At 42.8% G+C, this 11,850-nt stretch overlaps 1 protein-coding gene across 1 annotated transcript; it reads left to right on the top strand.

Annotated features, from left to right (window-relative positions):
* Positions 1-4: 4 nt before the first annotated feature.
* Positions 5-10,104, top strand: RPUSD4 (RNA pseudouridine synthase D4). The gene is made up of 7 exons (XM_035140103.3): positions 5-336; positions 2,030-2,195; positions 3,274-3,475; positions 3,699-3,792; positions 4,824-4,974; positions 5,636-5,733; positions 8,230-10,104. The coding sequence occupies exons 1-7, from the start codon at positions 172-174 to the stop codon at positions 8,449-8,451; spliced, it is 1,098 nt and encodes a 365-aa protein (XP_034995994.3). The 5' UTR covers positions 5-171; the 3' UTR covers positions 8,452-10,104.
* Positions 10,105-11,850: the final 1,746 nt, after the last annotated feature.

The raw sequence follows: 11,850 nt of genomic DNA, 5'->3' as shown, positions 1-11,850 counted from the left end.
CATTGGAGAGGAAGGGGGACTTGCTCTAGATTAGCCGGAACCTCTTCTAATGTACCGCCCTGCTGGCCTCTTGGTTTGCCGCCATGGTACCGCGCGAGCGAAAGGGGAGGGCGGCGCAGACCACTCCCACATCCGGGTTCCGTTTGATTTATTCGGACAGCCCTAAGCAAGATGGCGGCTCAGAGCGGCACCCCACGCTGCGCTCTGCGACTCGTTTTGAGAGCAGGCCGGCGGGCCTTTTCTCACAGCCAGGGCGCGGCCGCCCCTCTGACCGCCCAGCAGCTGGCGGAGAAAATAAGAGCCGAGAAGCAGGAGCAGGAAAAAAAGCCGGCCGAGGTGAGTCCGTTAGTCAGGTGGACCTCTATTTCCCAGAGTGCATTGCGTCGGGAAGGAAAGACTACACTTCCCAGCATGCAACATGCTGCAGCAGCCCTTAAAGGGGTTCGTGTGTTGACCCATATGCACTTGTTTGCAATTTGAGGTTGGAACTCCCAACCTTTAGTCCTTTACTTATATTCTTTTGAAAATATTTTTATTTGATTTTATAGGAGTAATGTTATAACAATACCGAGTACATATCCACATTTAGAGATTTCTCTGAATATCCAGACTTCCCAGCACCCCCTCCATGGGTCATTTTGTCAACATTTTCAACTGCATATTATTTCATGACCATATTTTGTATCTCTCCATATTGTCCATAGTGATTGTTACATTACAAGTGAGATTAAAATCCTGCTAATGTTTTCAGCTGCTTACAGTGGTCTCCTAAATAATCAACCTTTACTTCTATATCAGTGGAAACACTCAAGTTCCTGGCAGAAAACCTAAACATAGGTTTTGCTTTTAATCTTGGATTTAACTTTTATAGTTAAATTGTTATGTATGATAATTTATGTCATCGTTTATCACACACATCCCACCTTATTGCTGCCTTGACGGGGCATGGGGGAGGCAAAATATATAGCTAAGAAAGTAAATTATTTTAAGCTGAAGGCAACTTCCACAAAATAATACTATGTGACTGCATGCAGGCTCCTGTTTTATACCTTCCAACACGTGGTGTTGCTTGGGGTAGCACATCCTCTCTCTTTAAAAAAAATCCAGTTCTACTTAGGTCATTGTGGCTGCTGAGAATGTACCCTGTCCAAAACTCTTGGAAGCTGCTGCCAGTCAGTGCAGGCAATGCTGGCAATGGCCTAATTCTATATAAGGCAGCTTCCTCTGTTCCAGCTAAAAGTCACACAAGTTCATCATGGCATAAACGTACAGTTACCAGGGACAAAGTTTGCACATGCATGGTGTTATCTTCATAAAGACAGCTTCTTATGGTTTTTTGTTAAAGTTAGATATTGTTTCTTAAAATGCTTATGAAGAGGAGAAACCTAATAGAGATGATTTTCCAACAGTTTTAGTGGAGGGGTCTGGACTCCCATCTCTCCTGCTGCTGTAACTTGATAGAACATTGAATTAGCTCGAGTGGTGGAATCCACAAGTAGGGGCTGTTTTTTTCCTTTCCTGCAGTGCGTGCTTTTCTGAAAGCACCACCACCATGCTTTTCCACCCACTTGGGAAAAGCACCTTACAGGGAGGTGATTTTTTTTTTGTGGGTAAATGTCCAGACGGAAAATAAATAAACATTCCACCTTTTCTTCCACAGCTCAAACTCTTAGCTTCCTAGAGAACAAGCAAAGGGGGGGGGGGAATCAGGCATTATACAGCAAAACATGTAAATGATCTAGATTGGTGCTTTAATTGACTTGTTTGTGGTAAGTTGGTGGCAGAGATTTATGATTTCCAGTTGCAATGCTATTTTCCTAGCAATCAGGGTGTGGGTGGGTGTAGAAAGAAAGAGAGAGCGAGAGAGTTCTAGTGTATTTTTTCATCAGTAGTTTCTATTCTTACCTTTTTAAAAACACAATTTATTTCTTTTTGCACATGCATGCGTATACATATTTTGTGACACCAGAAATGATACAATAGAAGGATTGACGAACTACTCTGTTCTTTCTTCCCTGGTCCTTCAAAGGTTCCTAAAGACAAAGTATCACGGCGGGTGCAAGAACTTGCTCAGCTAACGAAGCAGTTGCAGCAGGTTCATCCTAATGTGTTGGCCAAGGCACTAAAGAATGGAATCCTCTACCAGAACAAAGAGATTGTGGTGATTAACAAACCTTATGGCCTCCCTGTTCATGGTGAGAGGAATGAGCGGTGTGATGTTACTGAAAGGCTGTTATAGTGGATTAGTAGTTATAATGAAAGGATGGAGGAGCTGTGGCCCTTCAGATGTTGGGCTTCAGCTCCCATCGGCCTCAGTCAGCAGGGCAAATGGTGACAGGTTGTCATCGAGAAACATCTAGGGGACCACAGGTTCCTCATTGCAAAGAGCTCTGCTAACTATCCAAATATCCCTTTCTCTATGACTTAATCAGAGCCCGTAAACAAAATTGCTTTTATCTTTTTCTGAGGTCTTTACTGGCTCTTCAACAGGTTAAATATGAATTCATCCTGTGGAGCAGAATCTAGTTAACCTACTCTCGGTGATACTTAATTAGATGTTGTGAGTAAGGGGATGACAAAAGGATAGTTTTCTCCATCGTGCTCTGCTTATGAGATTCCCAGATTGCCTGACTAGTGTCTGATTAACTTTAGTCTTCCCAGAGAGACATTTCTTCTAGATTATAAACAATGAAACCTCAGTGCTGCATGTACAGGTAGGAGCTGCCTCTGCCATTGCCACCTGTCTGTGCTCTGAGTGCTACAAAGACCAGTTTGCAAATAATAATTCAATGGGTGTTGCTCTTGCTCTAAGTCTTTTCTACTTCTACTGGAAAGGTACACACTACAGAGGCAGCAATCATGGTATGTGACTATCTCCTTCCTGGGGAAATGCAATAGGATGTGGGGTTAATCCCCTCCCTAAAAAAACCTATTTTTTCTGCTAGGGAAGAGAGACAAAGGGGAACAAAGCAACCACAACGCTTCTCTATTTCCCCATATACAATTGCTGTTTCTGCACACTCTTTCTTGGTATTCAAGTAACAGCTTTTGGCTTCTGGCTATAATTGAACAGATGAGTGCATAATTATGTGGACATCCAACAGTCTTTCCAGGTTGCTCAGGAGATGCTTGTGAGAATCTGGGCTTCAGGAAAATTATCCTTTCAGGTCTGTGATATTGGTGTGTTCACACATTGCAGGTGAGGTTGCTAAGGGGAAAGGAAATTGCTCTTTGGAAGCTATGTGATCAAGGCTGTTTCTGCTTTCCTTCCAGGTGGTCCCAAGGTAAAAATGTGCATCACTGATGTGCTGCCAGTCCTGGCAAAGATGTTGGATGGCATGAAAGCTGAACCTCTTCATCTCTGTCACCGGCTGGATAAAGAAACAACTGGAGTGATGGTGCTTGCCCGGGATGAGGACACTGCACACCAGATCCAGCAGCTCTTCAAAACCCGACAGGTGGAGAAAAAATATTGGTATGAGACACATTACTGGGATTCATATACTCTTACCCCCTCCCACCTTCAGCTTTATAAGAAACTTTGACTTCTTATAAGCCAGTAGCCCCTTCAGAACTGCATCTCTGGGACAGTGCCTGTTAATGAAGTGCTGGATTTATTTTCTTTCCCTCTTGAAAGGAGAGTTGGTGGCTGTAACAAGCTGAAATATGGCACTGTTCATCACTTGTTATCTTGGTAGGGCGATCTGCATTGGAGAACCAAATCCAGCAGAGGGACTGGTGGATATTCCCATCATGGAGAAGGAAGCCGAGGGCAACCAATTGCACTATAAAGTGAGTTTGCTTCCTGTCAGCAATGCCTTGACTCTTCTAGCCACACCATTTCACAGGAGGGTTTTCTGATGCTTTCTAGTTCTCCCAAGCACCGAGGGACTGATTTATTATTTAAGCTTTATTCCTGGGAAATTCAATGTAGTGCGTGAGTTGGATTTGGAACAGCTTTCCAGTGCCAGTTCCGCAAATCATGGCAGTCAGGTGGGCAGATACAGGGACACGGGCGGCACTGTGGTCTAAACTACTGAGCCTCTTGGACTTGCCGATCAGAAGGTCGGTGGTTCGAATCTCCACGACGGGGTGAGCTTCCATTGCTATGTACCAGCTCCTGCCTACCTAGCAGTTCAAAAGTATGCTAGTGTTAGTAGATAAATAGGTACTGCTGCGTCGGGAAGGTAAATGGTGTTTCTGTGCGCTCTGGTTTCCGTCACAGTGTCCCGTCCTGTTGCGCCAGAAGCGGTTTAGTCATGCTGGCCACATGACCCAGAAAGCTGTCTCTGGACAAACGCTGGCCCCCTTGGCCTGTAAGCGAGATGAGCACCGCAACCCCATACTCACCTTTGACTGGACTTAACTGTCCAGTGGTCCTTTACCTTTTTATATAGGGTTGTAAAGGGATCCTGCAAGTAATCTGTTCCCAAGCTGTTAAAGGGTTTTATATAGTAATAGTTACACCTTGAATTTGGCCAGTAGCAAATGCACAACCAGTGCAGCTCTCTGAGCAGAGGTGTCCTACGCTTACAGGGCCTCACTTCTGTCAGCAACTGTGCTGCAGCATTCTGCGCTCCAGCTCAAGAGCAAGGGAAGCTCCACATGCCAGTAAACCAGTCTTGAAGTCACCAACGCCTGAACTACTAGGGTCATACTCTCCCAGTCCAGGAACAGCCATAACTTTGCAGCAGCTACAACTGGTAAAAGGCCCTTCTATTTACTGGCACTGCCTGATCCTTCAGTGACAAAGTGCTGGGAGGCAGATCATGAGTGATGGACCTCTACAGTGTGATACATCTATTTATCTCTCTTTGGCTTAGATGACACTTGCGCCAAACTATCGCTTTTCCTCTGAGGATGGGAATATGTTCAAAGTCCGCAAGCACAGAGATGCCAGTGTGGCAGTGACGCAGTACCGAGTGCTGAGTAGCGCCTCTTCTTGTTCCCTCCTTGAACTGCACCCAGTCACAGGTAAGGCCTCACATACATGCACAGGAACTTCTGCAGAGTGGTGCCATCAGCACTGAGTACTTAAAAGTCTTCCTGAGCATCTCTAAGCCTGGCAGTTTTTTTCTTTTTTGGGCATTTTAATATTATTCTTATTTGCCCCTTCTGTTCAATTGAGTGCAGAGCAAGTTTAGTCATCTTGAAGTCTTCTGGTGGAGCAAACAGTAGTGTTTACCCATGCAGGAGTAAATTTAATTTAATTTAATTTATTGAAAGGACTCTCATGTTGCTTTTCAGGGCAAAGCTCTGCTGTTCATTGAGACTCTGTGCAAACAGAAAAGCACATTACTGCTGAAGTACATGTAGGAAGTACAGTCTGCTGTTTGAGAAAGGAAGGCATAAATGTACCACTTGAATTATAAGCTTTTAATTTAATGGCCATCGATTTGTTCACACTATGATAGTGGTGCAGGAATGGCATTTCCTTTGGGGGCTGCATGTCGGAGGTAGATGTGTACGAGCCGCCCTTTCTCCCTTCCTCCGCCATTCCTAGCAAACTGCAAATGGAACTCAGTATGGGCAGCCCATTGCTAAGAAGAAGCAGATGGGTGTATTTGGTGGTTGTGGCTGGCTTTGTATGCATGTGTGCTTAATTTTTTTCTCTTTGCCTTCCCCCTGTATGTAGGAGTGAAGCACCAAATCAGAGTCCACTTGGCCTATGGCTTAGGCTGTCCAATCCTTGGGGACCACAAATACTCCCATTGGAACAAGCTTGCACCACAGGTAAGAGAAGCATGATGAAAGAAGCTTCTTCAGTGAAAGAAGACAGTAGGATGAAATAAGAGCCACTTATGCCTCTGCTGTCAATGCACACTGATGCATGCTTACTTGAAAATTAGATTGGCACACTGGTCAGATATTGTCAGATGTTCCTTGATCCTTGAATAGTCCTGCCTACTTATGAGGACTGTTTTTAACAATGGGTGTTTACTTAAATTTTATTTTATTTTTCCTTTCCTCCCCTACCCGTTTTTTGAACAAGTGTAGGCTGACCCTGACATTTCAAGTTCAGAGTGAAAGAGAATAACTGTTCAGTGAATTGTTCACATTTTTAAAAAACCTTAGGTAGTATTACTATGTGTTTAACTTATTTCAATTATATACGGCTTAATTATAGTTACCGTATATTCTGGCGTATAAGACGACGCCATATAAGACGACCCCCAACTTTTCCAGTTAAAATATAGAGTTCGGGATATACTCGCCGTATAAGAAATACGACCCGGCGTATAAGACGACCCCCGACTTTTGAGAAGATTTTCCTGGCTTTAAAAAGTAGTCTTATACTCAGGAATATACAGTATCTCTTAAGTGTTGTTCAGCAAGATCAACCCATTGTTGTTGTTGTTTAGTCGTCTTAGTCGTGTTCGGCTCTCCATGACCCCATGAACCAGAGCATGCCTTGGAAACTCTCACTTCCTTCTCAAAGCTGCTCCTTTTTTATGTCCATGGAGTTTTCAGATTAAATCAGTTAAAATACCCAAGGTACTACAGTGGTACCTTGGGTTTCAAACACTTTGGGTTACAGACTCCGCTAACCCAGAAGTAGTACCTCGGGTTACGAACTTTACCTCAGGATGAGAACAGAAATTGGGCGGCAGCGTGAGGGCCCATTAGCTAAAGTGGTACCTCAGGTTAAAAACGGTTTCAGGTTAAGAACGGACCTCTGGAATGAATTAAGTTTGTAACCAGAGGTACCACTGTATTAAATCAGAAATGACTTAAAATACGTGGTAATGTTGTAAGAATAACATGCAGTGTTTTACTTTGGATAAACTGTTATTGTGAACAATCATCAGTTTTTTTAACTTCTCATAAGTATCAAATTCCTTTATGTATGATCTATTGAGTGCTGTGAAAACATTAGGTTTTTACAAATAGTTGACTGGTTGAGTCTCGAACCCTACTTGGAAGTATGGCCCATTATGGCCAAAGTTCCTTAAACCACAAGTAAGTTTGCTAAGGATTCAAGCCTCAGCCAAGTTCTAGAAAGGAACCTGGCTTGCATTCTCATCTATTTCAAAACATATGGTGGGTGGGGTCTCAATTTGTTGGACTGATCTCCTGTCCTGAGGAGGTTGTCATCTGCTTCGAAGTCCAGTCCAGTCCAAACAACCACTCTCTTTGCACTTGCTGCTAAATGCTTTAGGTAGGAGAGTACCAGGAACTAGTAGCCTCAAGCTACCGGCTACATAAACCTGGCTGAATTTTTACTGTGTATCAATGACATTTTGAAAGGACCACTTGGATGCAGATAAAAATTCATAGGCCACCAGGTATCCACAGCTGTCACACAGAAGACTGCAAGGGCTTGCTCTCTGCTGCCCAAGAAGGCAGGGCGAGATCTGAGGAGTGTATTACTCACTCACAGTGGTACCTCGGGTTAATTACTTAATTGGTTCCGGGGTGCAAATGACTTAATCCGAGTGCCTCTTCTGTGCGAGCCCAAAGCACCGATAGAGCACGTCTGCGCATTCACGAAGCGCACATATTGCTTCGCATGCGCGCATGGCGGAACCCAGAAGTAAACACTTCCAGGTCTGTGGAGTACTTAAACTGAAAGTACTCAAACCAAAGTGTTCTCAAATCGAGGTATGACTGTACTTATTTATTTAGAGCATATGTACCCAGCTCTTCAACCAAAAAGGTTGCCAGAGCGGCTTACATACAATACATTAAAACAAGACAGTCCCTGCCTTCAGGCTTATTTTCTTTTTTAAAAAAACAACACAGATCACACAATTCTTAAATAATAGTTATAATGACCAGCTGTCATAGAAACAGGTGAGGGGCAGGAAGTGACTGGTGGAGCTGATCTTTCGGCAAAGCTGATGGAATGAACCCTGCTTCCCACCTTTCCCACTGAGGCAGACTGCAACCAGGTGACAGTTGTAGGAGAGGAGGCTTCATGGAGCTATTTATTTATTTTTAAAAAATCATTTCTCTGCCGTCTATGCACATTCCAGCTGATCATTCCTGATCCTCAAAATTTCCAAGAAAGCATTAGGACCCATTATTCTGGTCCCTTCCTTGCCAGGTCAATTTCTAACAACATCTCTCAGAAAATTGAGGAAAAAACTTCTTTACATCATTTGCACTTTGCAAGAGAACGTTTCTACCTCCCAACACTTGGAGATCTAAAGTGGAAAGTTAAGAGATTCTTGCTGTTGACGCCCAGGAATTCACCATTTAACCATTTCTTTCCTCCTTTTTTTGCAGAAGCTTCCAAAGGCTGCTTTGAAGAGGCTAGGCTTGGAACAAGTCAAAGCTCGCCACCTCCCACTTCACCTCCATGCCTGCCAACTCACTCTGCCTGCAAAATACGGCAGCGAAGACGATAAAATCCACTTAGTTTGCAAGCCACCCCTGTTCTTCAACCGCTCCTTACAGCGACTGAAGCTGGAGTTCCCAGAAATCCGAAATAGTGAACCAAAGCAATGACAGCCTCTGTAGCTTTATTGGAGAAACTTGATTTCCTTGACCTCCTTCCTGGAATTCCACTAAGTGCAGAGTTTTTTGGACTCTAAAGGAACTGCAAGATTTGCTTCTCCTAGAAGCCTACATTGGTCCAGAGAATCTTTGCGGCAAGTGCTGAGGCTCTGTATTCAGCTGCCATGGGAAGTGAAGACAGGGGTCCCAATAGGTTTCAGACAGGAGTGTTTGAAGATGCAGTAGTCCTCTGACAGACATAGCGATGGAGACAGCAGTTGAGGCATCTGAAACCCAGCCCAGTACAAACAACTTTCTTGCTTGAAGAAATTGACTGAATGGGCATGATGTAATTGTAACAGGGATTTTTTGAAGAAAGACTCAGTCTGGAGTTTGTTCTGTGATGGAAGTCAACTACACGTTGAGAAGCCCTTGGGTTCAAATCATGCTTTTGCTGGCTTTTGACAGCTAGACTTTCTCTTAGGCCCGGTTCACATGTAACACTAAGCCAGACCATGGCTTAATACAAATGATTGGGTCCTGGAACAGAAGTGCTGCTTCTGCTCCTGCTGTTGTGTGCTATTGGAACGGAGCTATATTTCGGTTTAGTGTTGTGTCCAGACTTGAGCGTCCAAACCTACAGCCTGTGGTTTGTGGGTAACCTGTGGGCCTCTTGATGTTTGCTGGACGACAGCTTGCATCATCTATGACTATACTATATGGAACCAATAAGAGCTGGGGGGCCACAAATTTCCAACCTCTGCCCTAGTGTAACATGGAGACTGGACTATGTCTAGCCTCTTTGAATCTTGCATTTCCTCCTAAACTGCTTAATTCTATAAAAAAAATCCCCAAAGCCCTAACTGTTCCAAATGTTTTTTTCTGAGTTCACATTTGCATGCTGGTGATTTGTTAACCACAAAATACAGGGTACTTGTGGCTACAATACAGTTGCAAACATAATAAGAAATTGTGGCATTTAAGGCTGTAAATATGAAGACAAAAGATGCCTTTCTAGTGGCAGCTACAAGATTCAAGCATTTAGCATCCCAGCCAAAGGACCTAAGTGTTTTCAACAAAATGTTGAACAATAGCAACATGTTCTAATCATGGATGGACAGAAAATGCAACTCTGTAACTACAAGGCACCTTGAAGGGTTCTTGGAGAGAAGTCTCAATAAGATTTGGTCTTCTGAAAAATGTATTTTCGACCTTTTCAGACCCAGGACTCACTTTTAACTCAAACTTTAATTTGGGGATTCATTTCTTAATCTTTGAACATCACTTTACAGAATGGTAGTGTTCCTGTTGCGACCCACCAGTTGATGAACAGTGTTCTAAGAGATGTGCTTTTGTTTTTTTTATTATATACATATATATATATACATATATACAAATACACACACACACACACACACATATAAACTTTATTTGAATTCTTTCACAAAATTTACAAAACATTTTAAACAAGTACAAATACAAAATATAGACTACACATTACTACTTGAGAAAAAAATAAAATTAAGATTGCCAATTAAAATTTGCTTCCAATTATTCATATATTGCTTTTATTTTAATTTAATTTCTCATTCCTTGCTATTTTTAACCTTATCATCTATTAGAACCTTCAATAAAAAAATACATCTGAAATTATTTTTCAAATAATCTATCTCTGTATGCGTCTCTAAGCATATCACCAACTCCGTTTTCATTCCTTCCTTATTCAGATAATCTTCAACATATTTCCACTCCTTCAAATTCTGTTTACTAACTGCGGCTGTCGATTTTTGCTAAATTCATATATTCTAATATGATAATTTAATCAACCATTCTTGTACCCTTGGGACTCCCCCCCCTTCCAATTCTGGGCTATAAGTGTCCAGGCCACTGCACAAACATATAACAAAACATTTCTTCTATATTCTGGTATATTTCCAGGTATTATACTTAATTAAAATATATCTGGTCTTTTTTCGAACGTGATTTTTAGCATCTTTTTTAATTTTTCGTATACCTCATTCCAGAACTTTTGAATTTATACACCTCCACCAACAATGAAAAGAATCACCTATTTTATCTTGGCACTTCCAACATTTATTGGATTTTGTTTTATAATTTTTTGACAATATTTCTGGAGTCAGGTGCCATCTATAAAACAATTTCAACATGTTTTCTTTAATTGCTGTACAGGCCGTAAATTTCATCTCCACTTTCCACAATTTATCCCATTGTGCTCTATAAATTGTTCTTCCGATGTCTTGTGCCCGAGATGTGCTTTTAATAGTAGTATTTGAATATCAGCGCTTGTGGCTTCTTCCTACGAAGGTATTAGGCATGTAATTCAGTGTCCTAATTAAATCAAGGACATGCTTCATCCCATACCCTACAGTGTACATGTCCAGGACAGAGATTACCAGGGGTGAGAGAATAAGTTAGGGAAAAGGTATTCCACACTTGAGAGTTTTGCAGGAGGGGAAGATTTGGTAGGACACTGAAACATGCTTCAAATATGAGATTTAAAACCAATGTCTTAACCAGAACAAAAATAATGGTTCCCAGTTTGGCAGCATAGTGTGTGGGAAATGTCCTGGGAGGTAGCAGATATTTCAGAAGGGATGGATGCCTCGGTACTCATTGCAAGAAACCAGCTATGCAAATGGCTTAGCCCAGTGGTGTCTAAACTTTTTTCAAAGAGGGCCAGATTTGATGAAGTGAAGGGCCGTGGGGGCCGGCCAAAGGTCCAACCAAAGTTGTTGACCTTGCTTCTTTTAGGATTGAAGTTGTTGAGGGTTTTTTTGGATTGTACCCCAGGAAATAAACTGCCACAGGGGGTGGATTAAATTGACTGGTGGGCCGGATTAGGCCCCCGAAATGGACTTTGGACATGCCTGGCTTAGCCTTATGAATCTGCCTGTGTAGCTTGGATGGGCTGGCAGTGGCTGAGCTCTCCAGATGTTTTGACTGGATATTGCAAGTGCTGAAATATTGCATTAGAGCCACCTGGCCCATCATTGACTTCTGCTGGTAAAGAGAGACGTTTGGGTAGGTTGGGACATTGCTTTAGCTTTGGTAGTTGCTGGTAGAGCAGTTAAGAGACTAAGCTAGAAATCTGGAAGTTCCCAGTTGTTCCTTCTGCCATGGCCACAGACAAGCCACCTTTTCTCAGCTTCAGTCTCCCCATTTGCAACAGGATGGAATAATAATTCTGGCACCTTACAGCATAGCTGCCAAGTACCCCGTTTTTCCCGGGAAACCCCCGTATTTTCTTACCATTTCCTGCAGGTGTCCCGAATGGCAAAATACCCCATATTCCCCTGGATTATGGAGCTCCTACCGGCGGCCATGTTCTTCTGGTGCCGCACCGGCACTGGAAGTCGCTTCTACGCAGTTCCGGACATGCATAGAAGCGAC

Source organism: Zootoca vivipara, chromosome 14 (assembly GCF_965207765.1).
Source record: "Zootoca vivipara chromosome 14, rZooViv2.hap1.1, whole genome shotgun sequence".
Classification (NCBI taxonomy): Eukaryota; Metazoa; Chordata; class Lepidosauria; order Squamata; family Lacertidae; genus Zootoca; species Zootoca vivipara.
This window is presented reverse-complemented; position numbering and strand designations above follow the sequence as displayed.

Coding starts and splice junctions, on each gene's coding strand:
- RPUSD4 (XM_035140103.3), top strand. CDS start 172: ATGGCGGCTCAGAGCGGCACCCCACGCTGCGCTCTGCGACTCGTTTTG. Junction 2,196..3,273: donor TTATGGCCTCCCTGTTCATG/GTGAGAGGAATG, acceptor CTTTCCTTCCAG/GTGGTCCCAAGGTAAAAATG. Junction 3,476..3,698: donor CAGGTGGAGAAAAAATATTG/GTATGAGACACA, acceptor TTATCTTGGTAG/GGCGATCTGCATTGGAGAAC.